At 38.1% G+C, this 24,119-nt stretch overlaps 1 protein-coding gene across 1 annotated transcript; it reads right to left on the minus strand.

Annotated features, from left to right (window-relative positions):
* Positions 1–2,139: 2,139 nt before the first annotated feature.
* On the minus strand, positions 2,140–10,750 carry LOC139721241 (protein AF-9-like). The gene is made up of 4 exons (XM_071632562.1): positions 10,739–10,750; positions 4,586–4,772; positions 2,906–3,132; positions 2,140–2,175 (listed from the first exon to the last, which is right to left on the minus strand). The coding sequence occupies exons 1-4, from the start codon at positions 10,748–10,750 to the stop codon at positions 2,140–2,142; spliced, it is 462 nt and encodes a 153-aa protein (XP_071488663.1).
* Positions 10,751–24,119: the final 13,369 nt, after the last annotated feature.

Below are 24,119 nucleotides of genomic sequence, written 5' to 3' on the forward strand. Positions count from 1 at the left end.
CCTGAGTATCGCAAGTTCACCTTCCATGCATTCTAGTAGACTCTTACCTGAGAACATTTGAAACTTGTCATGGGGGATAGCTTTGAGACCTGGGGGCATGGTGTCCATTTGCATATTCCTTCACACTGGAAAAGATATCTGCCAAGTACACTCTACTTTATAGAATATTGGACTATGCAGTTTGAAAAAAAAAAACAACCTTAACCCTAACTAGGCCGGGCTATTTAGGTAGTTGATAGAGCCGGGGGGGCCTCCCAGGCCCCCCCTCCAGATCTCGGCCGTCGACCGCGCGATCGTGACGAAAATTGGCACACACATTGCCTATGATGTAATCTAATATACCATGAAGTTAATTTTTCAAAAAAATCATCATTTATGTTAAATTATGCTAATTTATGCATGATGATGCATAAAATCAGACTATTTGGTATAAATCACAAAATAAAGCTCAAAACAGGCACATTTTTTGTGTAAATATTCTTTTTAGTGTCCTTAGCAAATGTGATTAAAAAAAATTGTGATATCAGAAAAAATTCTCAAGTATTTTATTGTTTTTTCGACTTTATGTTTTTCATTGTTTTTTCGATGAAATTTGTCCGCGACATCGCTCCGAACAAGAAAATATGTTATTCATTGATTTTAATCAATAAAACACCAAAATAATCATGCTTTTATGAAATTTGCCAGTAAGCACAGTTTGCATTGAAATTGTACACGAATTAACGTTTTTGAGCAATTTTTGGTCTGACATGCATGTACACCATATTTATGCGTAACTTCGGAACCGCTCGCCCGGGCGTCGCAAATTTGGTGTCAAAAGATGCGGGAGACTTGAAAGAAAAAAGTCGTGAAACGTTGCGGCGATAGCTTTTTGCGATTGCGATACATCGTGCAGAACGTCGAGGGGGGGGCCTCGGAGGCCCCCCCCCCCCCCCCCCCCCCCCCCCCCCCCCCCCCCCCCCCCGGCCTAGTTATGGTTAAAGCTCTATCACTTCTGGTTCTAGAGAGGAAGAATAGTAAATACAGTGTGCATGTATTTAGGGATACTGGGTTCCCTAGGGGCCTCGTGTGTAATTTAAGTCCCCATTTGGACCCATCCCATTGGGTTCCGGGGGGGGGGGGGGGGGGGGGGGGCACCCCTGATTCTGCTATGAACAAACTTGAAACAACAGTCATCAATAATCTATACTGATTTATTGTATTAACGCGGCTCAATCACTTCTGGTTCTAGAGAAAATCTTTAAAGATTTCTTACTGGGGGTGGTTTGGGCCCCCTGGGGGACCCCCAGATGGGGCATGGTGCCCATTTGATGGAATTGAGATTCTATCCCCCTAGGGATGCTACTTGCCAAGTTTGGTGAAAATTCATCATGAGATTTTCAACAAAAAGATGAAATTTTATGCCGTTCATTTACAATTTGGCCCCAATCTAGGCCCCCTGGGGCACCCAGGTGGAGCATGGTGCCCATATGATGGGATTGAGATTCTATCCCCCTAGGGATGCTACCTGCCAAGTTTTGTGAAAATTCATTATGGGATTTTCAAGAAAAAGATGAAAATTTACAATTTGGTCACAATCCAGGCCCCCCCCCCCCCCCCCCCCCCAGGTGGAGCAAGGTGCCCATATGATGGGATTGATTTTTTATCCCCCTAGGGATGCTACCTGTCAAGTTTGGAGAAAATTCATCACGGCATTTTCAAGAAAAAGATGAAAATGTACAATTTGGGCCTTATTATGACCCCTCCCCATCCCCCTTCCCTTGTGTCCCAAGGGGGGCACCCCTGATTCCACCACGAACAAACTTAAAACTACAGTCATCAATGTACCAACTCATAGTATTAACTCAGCTCTATCACTTCTGGTTCTAGAGAAGAAGATTTTTTTAAGATTCCTTAACTTTGGACCCCTCTGGGGGCTCCAGGTGGGGCATGGTGCCCATTTGAACAAATTGAGATCCTATCCCCTTATGCTACTTGCCAAGTTTGGTGAAAATCGGTCAGTGGGTTCTCAAGAAGATGAAAATGTATGAAGTTTACCCACGACGAACGCCGGACGAAGAGCGATCGCAATAGCTCACTTGAGCCTTTGGCTCAGCTGAGCTAAAAATTCAACAAAAATTCAACAGCTGGCATTCAGCTTCAACGTTGTGGTATTTCCAGATCAATGACGCCCACCTGTGATGGAAAAAAAAAAGGTTGCAGAAATTACAAAACAATAAAAAAAAAACACAGTGAGAATGCTTTCGAGCCCAGTTTGTATCTGAAACAATTTTGCAAGGCCAAAAATGAGTACTACTGTATACCCTGTTATTTTGGCGTACAGATATTTTCGCGAATGAGGAGGTCATACACATTTTCACAAGATGTTGTTTTCGCGATCTGAGACCGACGAAAAAGTAAATGCGCTATTACCCTAGCGCATGGAGACATTTAAGTGTGTTGTTAAATTCGCAATCCAACTGAGATTTGCGGAATTTGCGAAAATTAAACCCTCGCAAAAAAAACAGCTTATACAGTAAACTTATAGGTTTAGAGTTCATCATGAACAATAGCCCTTCCTAGTGATTTTTGAAGATGTACAAGTTCAGACTTGATTTCAAAATGAGCAAAGATCCTGTGGCGCACACACATTAAAGAAAAACTTTATTACATCAATGTAATATAAAACCAGAAACATTTCTGATGTGGAGGTGATAGCCTTTTTTTTTTTTTGTGGCATGAAACTTTCATGAACTGCCACTGGCACTTTGTGTGTTACTTAATATGGTTTCGAAGGCAGTTTTATAGATCAGAGTAGAAATTAGTTCTGTGTACTGCCAAATCCAGGGTGATTAGAAATTACTGCTACGTAAGTGGAAATCAAGACTGAACTGATAGGGGGTGGGGAGAGCAAAAACGATTTTACCCCTCCAGCTTTCAGCAACTTGCAGCGGAAGTCCTCCGTTGGGTTCCAGAATGTCAGTTTCTCGCAGCGGATGTGGTTGACTGGTGGCTGCTTGGGCATGTGGAGGAACAGGTCGTACTGGAAGCGAACCTTCTTGGGCTCCTCCTTGTTTTGGAAATAGACGTCTATTGCCATCTCAAAACTGGCGTACCCCGATTCGGATATCTCAAAAGGTGGCTCTTTGACAACTAGAGGCGGAATGACAAAAAAGGAAAGTATAAAAGAAACAACAACACACAAACCAATGACGACAATAAGCTGAGAGAAAAAAAAAAGCGGGTGGGGATGGGTAGGGACAGCAAATTTAGTACAGCCAGGTCAAGACACCTTTGTAATTAACAAGAGTTTCATCGCCAGAATCCTTTGGCACTGATACCTATCAGTGAACGAAAGAATGCCAAACCTGGAATGGACACAGTGATGTCACTCGCAAACTTTGCAATTCCTGAGAAGCAGAAACTTCAGAAGTTTACGATGTTGGGAATCCTACTGAAAGCGAGGAGCTACCACACCTGTCAGTCTTCTACAAGTGTTAGTACTGAGATTACCCTAACCCTTCCAGATCCACCACCTGAAAAAGCCATTGGCAGTGTGCTCAAACCAATTGCCTATGATACTGACAAGGTTTACCCTGTATATGCCAGGCACATAGGCGGTGAATATGTCAAACTTTTTCATCGGCATTTAATAATTCCTCCAAACTTTAATAAACCTAGTTGTAAAGTTAGCAAGCCTACTCAGGTGCAGCAATGCGCCTCAGCCCAGAAAGAAGGCCAAAGTGACAAAATAGGGGTTAGGGAGATTTTTAATACATTGTGGGTAATCTCTAATCAAATGAAAATCAGTTTCTACACATCTGTTTCATATAGGCAAAGAATGCACTTTAATATACATGTATGTGCCAAATGGCAAACGAAGCACAATAAGGGTGAAACAATCGTGACAAGACTGCTGCATCATCACTTTATTCTGGGTTAGTTCTCTTTCATCTACTCTCTGATCATGTTCCACATCTGACTTACCAATATTACAACATCACAGAATTAGGCTTCGCAGTACAGGTAAGTATGGCAAATGCCATTTTACACAGCAATCTTTTGTGAAAATTCAAGAAAACTGCTGGAGTCGAATCTAGAACATTGAATCACAAAGTTTGAATGTAGATTTTTTAACACAGTCTTCAGTATGTAAAATGGCACAGACCTATGAATATTTGTAATCATCATTTCATCCTGATCTAAATGTGAATCATCACCAGGGGTGGATCCAGGAATTCTGTAAAGGGGGGGGGGGGGCGCAACTAATATTTCTGGTGACACTTCCGGGTTTGATTTCATTTTTTTCTTATAATTTCTTTTGTTTTTAACGATAGATAAAAGGGGGGGGGGGGGGGCGTGCGCCTCTTGCGCCCCCCTCTGGATGCACCACTGATCACTTCACATAAACTGTAAATATCTACCGGTATGTAAAAAAGACACATAATGCCCAAGCGGTGACTCCTGTTTTGTCTCTGAGTTTTTGTGCAATTTGTGATGATCAAAACATGTTGACAATTTCTTGACTTCAGGATGTCTATGAATGAATACAGCAAGCAGTAAACATGGTGGCAAACTGAAATTTTTTCCTCCTGTCGATTCTAACCTCTCTTGGGCCTTGGAAAGCTTTCATGCATCTGGAACACCACCTTGTCAACAAAGTGCTCTATGCTGCTCCCCTCTGGCCCACGCACGAACATGGTCCAGTCGTGAGTGAACCCCTCCTGGATGGGCTTGGCCCTGATGGTGGCCCTGTGGCCCAGCTCTAGCTTGACCTGCACGCCCTGTACATCCTATCAAATACAATTAAAATTTTGATTTTAATTTGAAAATCAAAATTGAATTAAATTTTATTTCTCATATTTTGCTACAAAATACAATACATATCACTGGACAAAATAATATGAGAAAAAATTCATCAAAATATGAATCACATTACAGACACTATTAACAGAAGTAGATGCAATGGTGTATGAGCATACAAATAAGGGGGGGGGGTGGGGAGTAACAAGTTAGAGAGGGGCCCACAAATTGACTTTGCATAAACTTTCACCAAACTCAGCAGGAATCAATCTTATAAGAAGGGATGACAATTTGATCTACTAAAGATTAGTACCAAACTCACATATCAGCTCATTTATGTTGTCATTTTACTGTTTATATGTCATACACTAGTCTACTTTCCCTACCTTGTTTTTAAACCCAATTTTTGAAAAGATGAATGATCTAAATACAATGTACTGTCTTGTTTCATCAGTACATCACCGCTTACTTTGTATTGGCCTGCAAACTGTTCCTAGTATTTCAAAATTTCATATGAAGCACTGTAAAAATGGGAATTTTCATGCACCCAGAAATGAGTGCGAAAATAAAAGCAAGCGAACAATTTTGCTTGCTATATGTTCCAGTAACTCATGTCTTGATTCTGCAAAATTAAAAACATGTGAAACTCTTCTTACCCAGCTGAGTGCGAAAAATTAGTCACTCATGTCTACTTCTACAGCAATGGTATACATTGTATATTGTATTCACAAGAAATGTATCAAGTTACACATCTACTGTGAAAATTACTTGGTGACACCACTACTAGTCAGCTGTGAACCTGCATGTTATTTTTCCTCTTATGCAGGAAGTTGGTGGAAGACTGTACATAGTATTACCAAGTGTTTCTGAGAAGTCTGATTAGTCATGTGTACAGAGATTAGCACTAGTACAATGCATTTCTAAAGAAGTCTTATTAGTCATGTACATAGATAGCTTGAGAGAATGAAAAGATTTGTTATTTTGTGTGTGTGTGTGTGTGTAATATACAATAATCATTCAGTGACAAAGGTACAATTTCTTTTTTTCAAAATGGTACATAATTATGGTAAATATTTTGAAGACGAACTGCACAGAATGTCTAGCTTCTTTCTCTCCAATATCTTCTATTATTATTATTATTATTATTATTATTATTATTATTATTATTATCATTATTATTATTATTATTATTATTACAGTACTCTCCGCATAATCGGGTATCGCTTAAATGGGTACTCCGTTTAATTGGGTAGTAATGTTAGAGTCAGTTCCAATGCACATTATAATCACCTGATAATCGGGTTGCCTCTCCGCATAAATGGGTAAATAATTTTCTTCTAATCTAATTTCTACCCACATTTTATCACAGATATAACACTGTAAGAAATCATGCATGTCAAATATTCCACGGCTAATCGCATTCCCTGCTTAATTTGCAAAGAAGATCCATCATTTGGGGAGTGATTAAACATGAAAACACATGTACACGCACCGACTTGCCACACAAAAGGGATGTATAATGTGCCGTGCAAACACGCGTGTTAAGCATACAGTGTAGGTGTTTGGTGCAATGTACAATGCATGTAAATACACATTGTGTGTGTCAATTGTGAATGAGACGTGTTCTTCTGTTAATCGGGTACTCCGCTTAATCGGGTAAGAGACGCTCTGCCCGAGCCTACCCGATTATGCGGAGAGTACTGTATTATTATTATTATTTCTCCTTACATTTCTCCCACTCTCCCTTTGTGCCTCCCTTTTCTTCTCCCCCAGCCTTTATTTCTTTTTTTCTCCTCTCCCCCTCACTCTGTTCCTGTCTCAGCCTCACACTCCATGTAGCATTCCCTATCTCCCAACATTCCTCATTCCATGCAGACGCTTCCTCTCTTCTTCTATGCCTTCTTTATTAGCTGAAAGGGTTGTGATATGTCAATAATGGAGGATATAAGATACATAATACGTAAACTGGGTTTGATTTTTTTCCCTCAACTCTGCTTTTGTTGTAATATGCTTTATATACTAAATGTATTGCCACTACTGATGTACTGATGATTTGTTGTTGTTGTCATCGTAATGATTGTATTTTGTTCGTGTTTTTACTTTGTCTCACTGTATTTTTATCGATGTAAATCAGATGCAATTCAGCCATTCGGCTGCAAAGTTTGATGATCAATAAATCATTCATTCATTCATTCATTCATTCATTCATTATGATCATTATTATTATTATTATTATTAATTTATTATTATTATTACTATTACTATTACTATCATTATTATTAGTAGCATTTTTATTATTATTATTATTATTATTATTATTACTATTATTATTATTATTTCAGAAGACAGGAAGTGAAGGGAAAGTAATTCGTTTTTGTATGACTTCATAATTTGTGATAAAAAATGTGTTGCTTTCCTTTTTGCTACTCTATGGAGCAAAGCTGTGAAAAAGAATACTAACTGTTAATCTAGAGTTTTGAATAACAGTCATAATTCCCCCCATAGTCAAACAAGCTCAAAAGAACAAACATTACTACTACTACTACTACTACTACTACTACTACTACTACTACTTCTTCTTCTTCTTCATGGAATTTGAAACTTCAACTCATAAGCTTCAAAATGAAACCAAACATGTCAATACTGAGCAAAGATGAAATTTTGCCTTCTGAGGGGACCTTATCTTGAACTTGCCCACTATTATTGTTACTACTACTACTACTGCTACTACTACTACTACTACTACTACTACTACTACTACTACTACTCACATGTACATGTATGTTTACATACGATATATTTGATTATGGAGTGAAAAGGCCAAAGAAATTGAAAAGCATACGAGTTCAAAAACTTTGACTCTTGTAAGAGTCAAATAACACTTGAGTTAAAGCACTTTCTTCAGTCCCTAGGACTTTGACTCATGTGAAGTTAAATATGCACTCAAAATACCACTATCATTCTGACGCTGTCAAAAAGGTAATTATAGAATGTGAGCGAAATCAGAATACTGTTGAATTAAATTTCACAGGCACATGTGTTTTGTTCATTGTACATGTACATTGCTTTCCCATTTTCTACTATACAGTAAGAAGATGTAAATGTTGTGTAAAGAAAAATGAAAAACATATGGCAACATATAGACAGCTGGACATACTGTACTGTAAAGAAAGGGGAGGGGATGGTATGAAAACTTGACATATGAAAATGTAGTATTTAAAGAAGGGCAAAAAGGGATAAAAATAGGTAAAGATAGAGTACGAGGGAGTAGAAAAGACAAGGAGACACAGACAGACGGAAACACAGAGAGAGAGAGAGAAAGATAAATAAGATGAGGATAGATGGAGACGGGACAGAAAGAGAGAGAAACTATAAAGAAAAGTTCTAGTTGGAAACAAAAACAAAAAAGATTGCAGACCCTTGGATGGGTGAAACACACACACCAACCACTGATCAAAGTCAAGTCAATTCTTTGCATAAGGAAAGCAATAAGGCTACAGGAAAACTTATGGCATCCTACACTCAAACAGTGAACAACTACTAATAGTATAATTGTACGTTGTTGTATGGGCCTATGGAAGTGTATAAGATGTCAAATATCACGCCTATGAATTTCATACCGTATCCTAAATTGTCTCGTCTGAGTAATGAGGCTCTGGAGCGTTGTCAGGCACAACCTTTGTTCTAAGGGTATTCATGAAATTTGAATACTAGCATACAGCTATAACTTTAAAGTAAGGTCTTCATCCCAATTAAGTAACTGTCCAAATTAAGTTATTATCCCATGCAAGAGAGATCCGAAATTCATCCAAATACTACAGGAAGTCCGATACATTCCATCACAGACATCACACTGCATCTTGCACAATAGCACACTTGTAGTTGAATATCACCGACATTCCATTAAAATAGCACCTGTAATTTCCACGCTTTGTAAGTTAAGTCTTTTGTTTCTCTATTTTCGTATACTTCTTTCAATAAACCTATGACTGCATTTTGTAGTACGTTATATTGAATCTCCTTCCCTCGGGATGAGGGAAGAAATATGAAAGGGAAAGGGACACTGCACAATAACATATACAGTATCTCTACAGTCTAGAGTTCTTAACCCTCTTATTACTCATGTGACACATCATAGATCCTGATCAATACTTGAGACAAAGTAAATTTCATTTGGGTGTCTCTTGGTCTTAGGAAATACAAGTGTACTTCCTCTTTCTGAGTCTTATTCTACTACTCCAATAAATCTAGTAGTATCAGACCAAAATAAAGAGCAAAGTTGATAGGGTGGCTTTAGTGACAGTGTTGTTTGTGAATGTTACATACAGGTGCAGACAGAAAAATCTGTCTGTCCCAAGGTATTTAAATATCATTATTACTTTTTATTCTTTTTTACTTTTACAGTTCTCTTCTGGAGGCCAACAGAATCCTGTAATATGTATTGCTGTGGGGAATGCTTGACCATTGTACTTATGCACTTATGGTACAATGTACCTCACCCTCTTGGCTTACGTCTCATTCACAGTCCTAGTTCGGTAAATTTAAACATAAACGGTAAAATTCACATCTCACAAATTTAGACATAAATACAGTGTGCCCACCAACTGTTTGAAATATCAAAGATCTTGGTGGAGTTTTCATGGAAAAAACGCAACTACCAGCTCGTCGACATGCTAATTACACGCTTACAACACTTGTACAAGGTGATAATCAAAGATGAAAGAGAAGTGCACACACTGCACTGCCACTGCACTGCAAGCGCTTGTAGTTTGTAGAGTGTATGAATTACTCTTTGGTAATAACTGAATTGGTTTCCGCCGTACTCGAGCATCCCCCTACAATATTGGGTATGAGAGCTAGCCTTTCAGTCTGTATCATGGTATAAGGAGAGGGATTCTGTGAAGCCAGATGGAGTCTCTGCTCTGCATACCATATCCCTGCTGACGATAAATACAGACCGCATGATCTTTCGTTCTACTTCTATTCCTAATTTCTGTCACTGGAATGGTGCTCAGGCCACAGACTAGACTAAATACTACTAGTATGGTTGGGGCACCACCTATCGACAGGGCACCTTCCCATCGACACCCTGCGTATCATGGCTGTTTGCGTATAGAACAAAAAAGTACGCGCGGGATTAAGTGTCATTAGCTATAAAAACAATAAAAACGAAGAAACGAAAATCAAACTCAAACAAACCAAGCTAAAAATTACACATCCGATCAGTAACGACGCATGGCTGTGAAATTCACGTGTATTACCTATGGCCTGTGAAATTCACGTGTATACCTATGCTGTGAAATTCACGTGTATACCTATGGAGGAGAGGGGGTGTCGATAGCAAGGTTCCCTTTTTAGCTGCGCGAAGAAAACGGAACGCACGCACTAAAATTGCGCTATTTTAAAACGGAGATTCATAATCAACGAGACGGTCACGACATTCAAAACTGCAGTATTTATGGCATATTTGAGGTAAGAATTAGGCGGATTTGTATTATATTTTTAGAATAAACAAGCTACAGATCCTTAGGGTGTCGATACGTGGTACCCCCAACCCTACTAGCTAGATCTACACAGACTGTCTCCAGGCAGTGCAGTCGATGAGCAGAGCTTTGTTTATTCTTTTGAACCATGCACAGTGAAAGAACAAATGAGAGAGAACTCTGCAGCTACATACCGCACATCTAGGTAGGCAGATAATACATAATGCATAGGCATATTCATGCCTTCTTTTCAGTTCATTCGTTTTATTTAGGACTGCTTCCCATATCTATGTCACACTACTCTACGCACTACCATAACCACACAAATTATCTATATATGGGACTAAGCAGCAGGGTATGATACACTTAATGACCCACCATGGAAATGCGATAATATAACGTCAGTTGTGAACATAATGTGACATTTATCCACACAGACGGCGAGAAATTGCTTAAATTTTGCAACGTCTCACCTGTGTGGTCATTTTTACCGCAAATCACGGCCTTTTTACTCCCAGAATAGGATGATACCGAAGATTGATACCGAGCCACAAGAATAGAATCTCCGCTCCGCCACCTTCGGCCAGCTCTCCCTTCATTAGAATACTCATGTACTAGTATACGGATAAGACAAATGGATAATCGCCCCAAACACACGGCCTCGAAGATATGAACAACTCGACCCTGTGTTGAAAATGAACTTGACCTTTTGTACCGCCGCCCATATTTTGCGCTTGTTTGTCAGGGAGGTTAGTTGTTTCTTTCTTTTTCTTTGATAAGTACGATATTAATCATTTATATTTTTTCTGTGCAATGATGGTTTTACGTCAAAATGCACCCAAATAACTACAGCTGTATATCCCTTCACAATAATTGTCAATTAAAGATAAGACGGAAAGACTTCCATATGTACCCCCACTATATATACACCTGCACTGTACATTGTTCTATGAGCTTCCTCTAAAGTCCGCATTTCCCTAGGACACCGAGATCAATGACTATACCCTAACTCTAACCCTAACCCTAACCCTAACCCTAACCCTAACTCTAACCCTAACCCTATAAATCCTAAACTGAGTAAACTCTATCTAATCCTAATCCCAAAGCCACCTAAACTTATTCATGTTAGCGATTGATGACATTACTTATAATGAATCATGATGCATAGCGGGGGGTACATATGGAAGTCTTGCCGATAAGACTTTTTTTATCTTGCCTCATTTTGATTACTGTAGTCTTGTATGGTCTGGAACCAGTTTAACTACTCTGTAAAACATGATATATTCGCGGCATGAATTTTTCGCGAATTGGAGCCGACAGCCTTTTTCGTGGCATGAAATTTTCGCGAAGTGCCACTGGCGTTCAATGCATATACAGTGTAGTGTTACTGTGAACAAGGACTTTCGCGTGCATTTTGATTTCGCGAATCTTGGCGCTCGCGAAATTCGCGAAATTAAAGTGCACGCGAAAATTCCTCGTTTTACAGTAATTTGCGTCGTTTATTTGTGTTAAAGAAAAAAGCAATTCGAATTTGTTCAAACGCCAACCCTCTTGACCACGCCGCTTCACTTTTTAAAAAATTGAATACTCTCACACTGTCTGACAGTGTCTCAGTCAAACTTGGTCTTTTTATGTATAAATATTCGAATGCAATTTTACCTGATATTTTTGATGGTTGTTTTACACTGAATCGTGCATTACACAACATTGAACTCGAAATAAGGATAATTATTGTGTTGCCATTTTCTCGCTTATGCATAACCCCCCCCCCAAAAAAAAAAATAAATAAAATTGTATTTTATATAAAGGTTCTAAGTTCTGGAATGATTTGGATTTAATTTTTAAGAATGTATCCACTCAAAGTGCTTTTAAGTCTAGATATAAAAAATATCTTTTAAATGCCTATTGAATTGTATCAGTCCATCTTTGTTAGTCTTGTTCTGCCTGTTTGTTTTATTTGTGTAATGTAGTAGCATATGTCTTTTATTTCATTCTATTTGTCTATGTTATCTGTAACTGTCATTAAGTACTCTGAATGTAACTCTGAATCTGCATTTGCATATATATTCTTATATATGTATCCAACTCTACAAAGGGGATCACTTGTCTCAAGCCTTTGGCTTTCTTTGTTAACTCCCCGACACATTTTACTCTGTATGTATTTCTATTTTTTGATTATCAATAAAGTGAATTGAATTGAATTCAATTGAACTTTTTAGTCGTGATGTTACAGTTGGACGACGGATAAGGAAATGTAAAGAAAACTCGATAAAAAATTTCATTTTTCCTGAAAAGTATATATTCCTTCCACTTGTAATCACTGACATGTCATTACGAGGGTAATAATATTTTTCATGCATTCTGAAAGAAGTAAGCCAAGTGGTCTTTCATTATGCTATGTGAGAAAAATGAAAATATTTTGAATTCTCTTATTATTTTCTGTAGCATGGTAAATTGTTGTCCAACTGTGACATCACGAATTGCTGTATGCAGTACTGAAACTTACAGAAAAAAATAACCTTTTGAACGGACTGTTTGATTTTCCTCAAACTTCTGTGATGTATTCTACTAATATTTGTGCATTTACTCAATGCAAATTAAGGTTTCATTCTCCTTTAACTCTGCAGTTGGCACTTCATCGCAATTGCTCATTTTCACATTCTTCATCTTGGTTGTAGGGAGTTAATTATACAGGAAAGGTAAGCAGATATTGTATTTTCTTCGCAAATTGAACTCTTTTCACGTCGATTGCTCCATCATGCACTTGTTCTATAAAGCTGTCATAGAGAGTATTTTTGTACATGACTGTGTGGTTTGGTTCACCGCCTGCCGAAAGACAGATCACTCTTTGATTAAAAAAAAAAAATAGTCAGACAGGCGGAGAAGATTCTAGGGGTACAACTACATTTTGAAGATCTTTGTAGGAGTAGAATTGTTGAAAAAGCCAAATCAATTATGGATAATGGGCTTTATCCTCTGAATGATAACTGTGTAGTGTTGAGGTCAGGGAACAGGCTGAGATCGCTTCGATGTAGAACAAGTAGGTTCCTGGACTCCTTTGTGCCTAGCTCGATTAGGATGTTGAACGGAGGGACATTGCTCATATTGTAATATTTTGTTTTTGTAGTAAAGTTTTGTATTATAATCATCAAATCCGTATTATATGAAACATCAGATATATATCATTATTATGTATGAGTGGATGAAGCTGTGTTTATCAATTGCCCCAATGTTGGTTTGTTTGCTCGTATTGTGTTCAAATTCATTCGACAAAGATTTTGCAGGGCAAGTTCTGGGCTATTTGGTCAAAGGCCAAAGGTTAAAGTCAAGTGAAAATATTAATTCAGGAGTATGAATGATTATGACCGTGGTGTGATATATGTTTATTTTTTGTCAAAAACACATAGATTCACATTTTTGTACCTTCACACACATGCACACACACCCACACACACACACACACACAAAGTCACACACACACGTATAATTATAACCTTCAAGATTTTAATACAATCATTTATTTTCATATAAACTTGCATTCATTTGTATTGTTTAAATTTCTTACATAGTTATTATCAATTGACACAAATTTATACACCCGTATATATTATATGCACACCACATCCAATACAATGTTGACTCATACAGATAAATACTTCTTTGATGTTATATATTTATGACAATGATAGTGATATTGTATCGCTGTATATCTTTTGTATGTCTATCATGTCTATCACAATGTACACCTGTGCTTTGTATTATGTATAATGTATGATGTAACCGGATATGCATGCAAACAAAACAAATTTCTAGAAACGGACAATAAAATTGAATTGAATTGAATTGAATTGAATTGAATTGAATTGAATTGAATTGAAACTACAATAAATTTTGCTTCATTGCAAACTCATTTGTTACCTTTCTTTCTTTTTTTTGTTATGATACGTGAAATCTGGAAATGAATGTCTCTAAAAGTGAATTCGGCTTGAGCGAGCATGACAATCCAAATCATTATTTTTGTGAATAATTCAGCAACTAGGCCTCTCCCTGTGTAAGGCCAAAAAATCAATTAAGATCGTTTTCGCTCTATCATAGAGCAATCTGATTCGAGGGATATTATTTTTTTCTGACACGCAGTATTCATGTCAAGGAATATATGACGTTTAGTTAAAAGATTGAATTGTGCATAAATGTTAAAGTCTTGTTTAAGCAATGACATATGATTATATTCATATCGCCCAATTATCATACGTGATTGTGACCAATATTGATTTGTGAAAACATGTGAAACCATTCTATTACTCTTACACGTTTTAATCTCGTGCGGAATTGGTAATCATATATAAAACTGGTCCATATAAATCTTAACTAAATTCCTCTTTTTTAATTAATTCGTGAATTAAAAAAGAGTCGTCTGTTTCTACTAATTCATAATAAATATGCTTATGAAGGTGTAATGGCTGCTAAATTAGATACCCAAATATCTAAAAAAAAAAACAAACAACACAGCCTTTTCATGTTTAAAGCAAAAGAAAAGTTTTGATGCAATTATGGGACCGTGACCGATTAAAGCTGTTTCACTGAAATGTGTGTAACATATCCTTACATTGGTTTTATCTTTAATGAATGTATCATCGTTCCCAATAACTTGAGGAAACTGACAGCTGGAGTGAACGGAATTCCCTTTTTAAGACAATTACGCTGCGGTGAAGAAAGGAATCCAACGAATACGAGAATGTTTTACTACAATCCCTTTGGATCCAACTTAACGTTCAAAGAGTCACTAAGGTTCATGACGTCATGTCTTCATCAGCATTTGTGTCTGGCGCCATCATCGTCGGGCGGTGAGGAGTCTGGTGGGTACAGTTGTACTGTTGTACTTCTCTCACAAAGTAACATGTTATACAAACCAGTATACAAGTACTATTATGATTTGGCGGTATTTTCCTGATGTCCCTGCCGGTTCTAGGAACAGTACCCCCTGGAAAACCACCCTCCGGATAACTACCACCCGGATAATTACCCCCCAGGACAATTCCCCCCTAGGGCAACTACCCCCCGGACAACTACCCTCCAAGGGCAATTACCCTCCAGGGTAATTACCCCCTAGGACAACTACCCCCCGGACAACTACCCTCCAAGGGCAATCACCCCCCAGGGCAATTCCCCCTTAGGAAAACTACCCCCTGGATAACTACCCCTCGGATAACTACCCCTGGATAACTACCCCCTCGGATAACTACCCCCTGGATAACTACCACCCGGATAACTACCCCCTGGATAACTACCCCCCGGAGAACTACCCCCTGGATAACTACCCCCCGGAGAACTACCCCCTGGGCAACTACCCCCCGGAGAACTACCCCCTGGGTAACTACCCCCAGGATAACTACCCCCCGGATAACTACCCCCCGGATAACTACCCCCCGGATAACTACCCCCCGGATAACTACCCCCCGGATAACTACCCCCCGGATAATTACCCCTCGGATAATTACCCCCCGGATAATTACCCCCCGGATAATCACCCCCCCCCCCCCGGATAATTACCCTCCGGATAACTACCCCCCCCCCCCCGATAATTACCACCAGGATAATTATCCCCAGGTTAATTACCCCCTCCTCCGATAACTAGACCCCAGATAACTTCCACCCGATAACTACACCCTCCGATAACTTCCCGAGGATGATTACCCCGGATAAGCAAGCCTACAACTCCCCCTCCCCTATAACTATCAAGACGAAAATTACCCCAGGACAGTGCACCACGCCAATTACCCCCTGGGTAACTACCTCCCGGGTCATTGCCCCCCCCCCATCTTACCTGTAATAAAAAGAATATCATTACTACAGGAAACGAAGTTCTTTGTATTATTTGCCAGGAATCAAGGAGATGCCATACTGATACATCATTTTATGAAAACAACATCTTAAAGATTTACGATTTGTATCGTTTGCACTTAGGACAATTTATGTAAAAGCTTAATTTCTCCCTCTGTATTTTGACTCTATGTTCATAAAAAACGAAACTGTCCCTTCATATCCTACCCGGTAATCCAGTAAATGTCAATGCCTTTAACCAAACTATTTTCGTTAAATCTGTATTTTCTTTTACTGTTCCGAAATTTCGGATTTCTCTTGATAGTATAGTATAAAAGAAGTTTTAAGTTTGAATGCCTTTACCATTGAACTAAAGATATTTTGAAGAAATGTTACACTTCAGAATGAGTTAAACTTTTTGCAATATTTTTTAACCACAATTGTCTATCGTTTACCACAACTCCATGTAACACTTCTTTATTTTGAGGAGCTTATATCTCATGCCTCACGTGCCCTGGTTTTGACCCATCATCTTCCTCTTCCCTCTCGCTTTTCTCTGTCCACTGTGAAGGTAGTCTATTCCTGTCATTCATAACTCACCTTTCCTCTTTCTCTCATTACAAGGGATTTATCTCGTGTGTGTTCATGTGCAGTGCACTCCCGTTAAAACGAAATGCTCAGGACCGGCAGTTTTTTTTTTCGTTTTAACGAAATTTCGTTGTAACCGAACAAATATAATATGCAATGTATAACGAAAAGAAGGAAACCACGCATAAAAATTTTTGTTTGTTGAATCCTCATCATACGCTGGAAAGCTATGTGAAATGGGAGAATACCTTTTTAATTTCGTTTAAATATTACATTTTAAAAAGAGCATAAAGTTGTTTGTGTTGTCACACATGTGTAGAAAATGACGGTGTAGGATTTGGTTACAGTTCGCTATTCCAAAGGTTCTTTTCTTACTAAAGTACGTTACTCCGAAGACTCCTTATTCCGAAGTTTCGCCATTCCCGGGATTCCGATGGTTTGTTTATGTGAAGGTTCGCATTTCCGCAGAATCATCATTCCGAAAGTTCATAATCTAGATCAAAATAATATATTGTTCATTTTCCGAAGGTTCGTTGATCTGAAAATGAAATGAGGTTCGTCATTCTGAAGGTTTATAAATCAAAAAAAAAGAGAAAAAGGTTCACTAGTCAGAAAGTCCGTTGTTCCGAAGGCTTTTTCATCCGAAAATGAAATAAGGTTCGTTATTCCGAAGAAATTTTGTTAATGAAAAAAAAGATGAGAAAGGTTAGTTATTTCGAAGATTTATTTATCTTAAGACGATTATAAAGATTGCAATTCTTAAGTTTTGTTAGTGTACTCTCCTTTTTCCACCATGGATTAACGATACTTTTTGTAATGTTCCGATTAACGAACGTTTTGAATTCCTATCATTTTCGGACTAACGAACCGTATAAGAATAAGAATAAGGACCATATTTTATTATCGAATTAACGAACCTTTGGAATAACGCCAAAATGTGCTTAATAACAAACCCTCTTTCATTTCCGAACTAACGGACATTTAGTTGTATCAGAATCTGTGTGTTTTGTATTAAAGGACTTCGGAACAATGAAACAAACCTTATCTGAATTCAAATTATTTTATTACAACAACGCAAGTTCCCCTCGGAAACTGTGCGTGATACACGGAGTGAACATTTAATGATGCGTTCGCTCATGCAGAGACGCTTTAATAATGCTTGTTCCGCTACGCATTTTCGAATGCGATCCGCATTTCGTTATAACGGAGCGCATTTCTTTTGTTTTTCTTTGTCAGTGGCGCTCAGAAAAGACTTCGTGATAACGAAAATTTTGTTATAACCGTCTTCGTTATAAGCGAATTTTGTACCATAGACTTTAATGGCGATAATTTTGGGACCAGAAGTTTTGCTTCGTTATAACGAAATTTCGTTATAACCGTGTTCGTTGTAACGGGAGTGCACTGTATCTTTATTTGTGTACTTCGTCTCTGTCTTAATTTGCTTTCTTTGCATTGTTTCATCAATTTTGTAACTATTTTACTGTTATACCGTTAACGCTCATTTCAGAATTGCCCTACTGCATTATTGGGCATATTAACAACTAGTATATCAAGGATGTGGGAAGAGATTGTCACCTCCTTGGTGTGATCACTGCAGAACATTACCTCCCTTGACAATTACTCCTTATTAAAATTAGGCTCCAAACAATCACCCCTCTTACAATAACTCTCCCCCAGAAAATTACGTCTCTCATTGTTATTGTCGAACACATTAGCTATTTGAATTGAAAAAAAAAAAACCCAACATTTTTTCATATCGTCTGGTTTTGGTCGAGACCTAACTTCAGGTTTTAAACATCTTTTGGGTGAGATAATTAGAAATCCCTTACGAAATATTAAAGAGCATGTTATTCCAAGAAGGATTCAATTTTTTGAGAAAAAAAAATACTCTTGAAATGGCCGGGATAAAACAGAGCAGCCCTATAATGTAAAAAGGATTCTGTCAACTACAACTCTCCCTAGATCTATTCAAAAAGAGGGTGCAGGACAAAAGACTTCGTTAACAACTAGGGGTGTTTTGTAAAAAAAAAAAAAAAAAAAAAAAAAAAAATACCGTTAAACTCGTAATATTTTACTCTTTCTAATGAGACTAACTTATATTTGAACTGGATTTCCTCTTAAAGTGTCGAGAACATTTAATTTGAAAACTAGCACAATTCTACTTGTATGTAAAACAAGCTGTAATTTTACTCTCATGACAGATTAGGGCACCTTTTGATAAAAGTTGCCAGTTATGACATCTTGTTAGTATCTAATAATTTCAATAAAACCATGAGTTCTGCTTGATTGATAAGCTCGAGTCACTGACTTGTTACCATGGACCTGCTTTGATCGACCTACAACGATTGGTAATTGTGTGGAACTGACAGCTTGTCAGGACTGATAACTTTCATAAAACCGTGCCCGGATCCTATCAGAAATTATGGCTTTATATCGAAGAGTCCCTCGCTAATGTTAAGGGAATATGAATTGCAGTGAAATCAACTCTCCTTTTCTTATGTTTATCGTCTATCATGTGTTATAACGGTAGAAAATAAATGACAAGCCAAAAGAGTGATGGCAGTGTAAGAGAAAGGTGCATCTTCTGATATGGTGTTATGAACTTATGGAAAATATACGACGGGTGGTAACTTTCGGGGGGGCGGGGAGGGAGGGTTGTCCAGTAGGTAAGTATCAGGAGGGGGCGGGGGGGGGGGGGGGGGGTTCGGGGTATTGTTAATGGGGGGGGGGGGGGGTAGTAATCCGGGTGGTAGTTATCCTGGGGGTAGTTATCCGGGGAGTAATTATCCGGGTGGTAGTTATCCTGGGGGTAGTTATCCGGGGGGTAGTTATCCGGGGGGTAGTTATCCGGGGGGTAGTTATCCGGGGGGTAGTTCTCCGGGGGGTAGTTACCCAGGGGGTAGTTCTCCGGGGGGTAGTTATCCAGGGGGTAGTTATCCGGGGGTAGTTATCCAGGGGGTAGTTATCCGGGTGGTAGTTATCTGGGGGGTAGTTATCCGGGGGGTAGTCATCCAGGGGGTAGTTACCCAGGGGGTAGTTATCCGGGGGGTAGATGTCCTAGGGGTAATTGCCCTTGGGGGTAGTTGCCCTAGGAGGGTAGATGACCGGGTGGTAGTTTTCCTAGGGGGTAATGGCCCTGGAGGGTGATTGCCCTGGGAGGGTAGTTGTCCGGGGGGTAGTTGCCCTAAGGGGGAATAGACCTGGGGGGTAATTATCCGGATGGTAGTTATCCGGAGGGTAGTTGCCCAGGGGGTAAGTGCCCGGATACGGTCCCTGCCCTCCCCCATACTTTTTTTCTTTTCCAAACATTCTTTGAACTCTCAACGTTGCACCGTCTTTGTGCTCTTGAAGTATTTTGTCGTCTATTTTTACTTACCCGGAGATGTAAGTTGTTTGGTCACAATTTAGTCTTTTTAATACGTTTTCATGCCTTCTCTTCCGTAGTCAGCTGTTCTTTCCTTGTATCCACTGAGGATATATTATGTTTGTTTGTGTTTTTTCTTTAAATTTCTCCATCTCTCTTCTGCTCTGTCAGTCTATCTGTATGTCTATCTCTCACCTGCTCTCTACACTCTCCCCTATCTACACTTCGGCTGTCTACGTGACGTGAATCGGTGCGCATATTATAATAGACTCACGCTTCATCATGTCATGAAACGGGAACAATATTCCTTATATAGTTGCCATAAAAATAACAATACGTGTCTATGTAGGGGCCAATAAGGTCTGTTATTGTGAGCGCAGTGATGTAGAGAGGGCGCAATTGCTGTTGTTGATGTTGCTGTGACTGTGTCACTGTTCATCGCGCTGTGTCGATGGCAAGCTAGTCACATGACCGTTTTCCCTACCGAAATGTTGAAACCATCGAGTCTTGGCAGAATTTTGATGCAGAATTTTTTTTTTTTCATTATCAAATTGGCACAACTTGATTGAATTTCGCTTCATATATTGTTTTGGAGAAAACTGGATAGAACAAGTTAAATTCATTAAAGCCTGTATGGTACCGCCTTTCATTTATGTCGGTTTCATGCTGACTATCATCCGATGACTTGATGATTTTACAATGAAAAAAAGCTGACTAATTACGCAAAGCGAAATGATAGGGCCTTTATTTTCGTTACGTTCGGCACTCTTACCCCGAAACTGTTATGATAGAGCTTTAAGAAATGCATGGTCGTCAAGATATCATCAAGGTAAATTGCTATCCCCACAAGGACAGGGGCAGGTACGAGGCAACAGTTCAGTCCAAACATAATTCAGGATCAAAATAACAATGTGCAAACATACATAATAATTGGTATAATGATATGGCGTATAACCGTGTTGCATTCAGTTTGGATGTTAGTAATAATAATGAAAAAAAAATCCAAATCAAATTGTAATTACTGTAAGTTATTGTCATAGAACTCTCCTTGAGATTGAAATTTTGTCCTCTCTCCGTCCTTGTCTTTTTTGTGTGTATTTACTCTTCTTTCTTTATCATTCGCTTCGCTTGACGTTATTAAAATGCATTCATTTAGAATTTGTTTGTACGTACTTTTAGTGTTTGTCTTTGTATAAGGTCAAGGGGGCATAGTGATACCCCAAAAATTTGAAGAGAGAAATTCCCCCAACCCCACACACATAAGAACTTTACAGTAATTCATGATGTAAGCCTAGTGAAACGATAGAAAGTAAGAGAAAAGTCAGGGGCGGATCTAGCTTTTTATAAAGTACTTATAAGTACTTTTTATTCGCTCACTCGCTATTTGCACTTCCGAATTCCATGCGTTGATGCTGGTGTATTTTTCCCCGTTCTTACGTAAACATGTTTTCCCAATGTCGGCAATAGCTATACTCAGGTGCATACATGTCCCCAGGACAAATATTATACCGTGTCTTTTACCACCATGTATCTTGGTCAATGGCAATATGTCATGCTTAGTATTCCTGCTCATTTTGTCACATTTCTCAACGAAAATACTGTGGAAAATAGGATGATTTGCATAGAGTTTTATCCCAATGAATATGAATGATACTCTTGCAGATGTTCAGTTATCGGAAGGTGGAAGTTCCGTAACCACTACAAATAATGAGAACGATGATAATTTTGCTTCTAAAATGTTCTTAACTACAGAATCTGATGAATTAAAACTAGATTTTGATCTAAATGACATTCCAGCATATATGTTTTCTGCAAATTACTGCTCAGAAAAAGATCTCATTTCATCATCCCATTCTGACCCAAATCAACTTTTCATTTCTCATTTTAATATAAGGAGTTTAAACCAACATTTTGATCAATTTCTTCTATTCATTGATGAACTACGATTTACTCATGGTGTCATCGGCCTCAGTGAAACATGGTTACAGGAGAAGTCACCTTCCTCCTTGTTTCACATTGATCAATTTAAACTTATAACAAACAATAGATTATGTAAGAAAGGAGGTGGAGTTGGTTTTTATGTCACAGAAAATTTAAACCATCGGTTATTAGAGGAGTTCAGTTTTATGACAGAATTTTTTGAAAGTATTTTCATCGAGATAAAAGTACCAAATAAAGGAAATGTAATTGTCGGGGAAATTTACAGGCCACCAAATTCGAATTTAACTGAGTTCGTTGAATTACTCGATGGCATTTTGTTGAACCAGTATTTCAGAAATAAATCATGTTTTCTTATGGGTGATTTTAATTTAAATCTTTTAAACTACGATAACCATAATTGTCAAGAATTTCTCAATCAAATGCTGTCTAAGTCTTTCATTCCTCTTATAAGAAAACCTACAAGAATCACTGATATTTCTTCTACTTTAATCGATAATATATTTGTTAACAAGTTATCTTCTCCTATTTCACCTGGTATTGTGGTTACTGATATCTCTGATCATTTTCCTGTGTATGCACTTATTGGTAACGTTGACACTCTGACAGAAAGTGTGCACAACACTTCCGGTTTTCGTGTGATGTCAGACTCAAATATTAACAGGCTTAGAGAAAAGTTAAAACTCGTTGATTGGTCGATTGTTTATAATCAAAATGACGTAAACTTATCATTTGATATTTTCATAGATATTTTCATTACTCAGCTCAATACTGTTATCCCTTGTCGTAAATGTTTTAAATCAAATCATAAAAAAGTACCTCGGCAGCCATGGGTTACTAAATCACTTTTAAAATCCATTAATAAGAAAAATAAACTGTTTCGTAAATATCGTAAAGTACCCACTGTTATGAATAAGTCCCGATATACTCGGTATCGTAATATCCTTACTTCTTCATTACGGTTAGCCAAACGGATGTATTTCATGAATCAATTCGATAAATGCAAATATGATGTGAAGGGTACGTGGAGGGTGATAAATCAGGCGTTGAAATGTAATACTGACAATAATGCTCCTAGTTATGTTCAAGAGGATGATGTTCGTATTGACGACCCCATAGACATAGCTGAAGTTTTTAATGATTACTTTGTACACATTGGCCCAAATCTGGCTGACAAAATCCCTTCAGCGCACCAGGAATTTCACTCTTTTCTGGATAATAGGAATGTGGCATCTTTATTTTTTGTACCGATTGTTGAAGATGAAATAATAAAGATTGTTGATAGATTAAATAACAAAAAACGTTCGGGATACGATGGAATCACAAATTTTTTGGTAAAGAACGTGTTTTATGAAATAATTTCACCCCTTACTTTTGTTTTGAATCAATCCTTATCTAGTGGTAAAGTTCCTTGTAAAATGAAAGTAGCCAGAGTTGTTCCCATTTTTAAAAAAGGGCGAAAAGATTTTGTTAGTAATTATCGTCCTATTTCCCTTTTAACTTCCTTTTCAAAGATACTCGAAAGACTTGTGTATAAACGTACCCTTAATTTTCTTCTTCAGTCAAAAATATTTACTGATTCTCAATTTGGATTTCGCAAAAAACATAGTACAACTCACGCATTACTCAAGTTTATTGATAAGATAGCTCATGCTATAGATGATGTATCTCATACTGTTGGTGTTTTTCTTGACTTTTCAAAGGCGTTTGATACAATAGATCATGATATTTTACTTTATAAATTAAATCATTACGGAATTCGGGGTAAGGCGCTAGAATGGTTTTCTGATTATCTGACAAATAGAAAACAATTTGTAAGTATCCACGGTCACGATTCCCAACCTAAGTTAATTTCTTGCGGGGTTCCTCAGGGTTCCCTGTTAGGTCCACTTCTTTTCATTTTGTATATCAACGATATTCAGAACTCATCTAAGATCCTTTCCTTCGTTTGTTTTGCAGACGATACAAATTTGTTCTTTTCTCATCCAAATCCTGATGAACTTATAAACATAATAAATGAAGAACTTGTTTCTGTTCAATCTTGGATTTTTGCAAACAAACTTTCCTTAAACCTTGAAAAAACTCATTATATTTTGTTTAGTAATTCCCCACCTGTACTACCTATTTCTGTCAAGATCAACAAC

Source organism: Diadema antillarum, unplaced genomic scaffold (genome assembly GCF_040938485.1).
Source record: "Diadema antillarum isolate AM-2024a unplaced genomic scaffold, OU_Dant_1.0 scf00000140, whole genome shotgun sequence".
NCBI classification, from domain to species: Eukaryota; Metazoa; Echinodermata; class Echinoidea; order Diadematoida; family Diadematidae; genus Diadema; species Diadema antillarum.

Coding starts and splice junctions, on each gene's coding strand:
- LOC139721241 (XM_071632562.1), bottom strand. Junction 3,133..4,585: donor CTTTCCAAGGCCCAAGAGAG/GTTAGAATCGAC, acceptor TTCCGCCTCTAG/TTGTCAAAGAGCCACCTTTT. Junction 2,176..2,905: donor AGTTGCTGAAAGCTGGAGGG/GTAAAATCGTTT, acceptor TTTCCATCACAG/GTGGGCGTCATTGATCTGGA.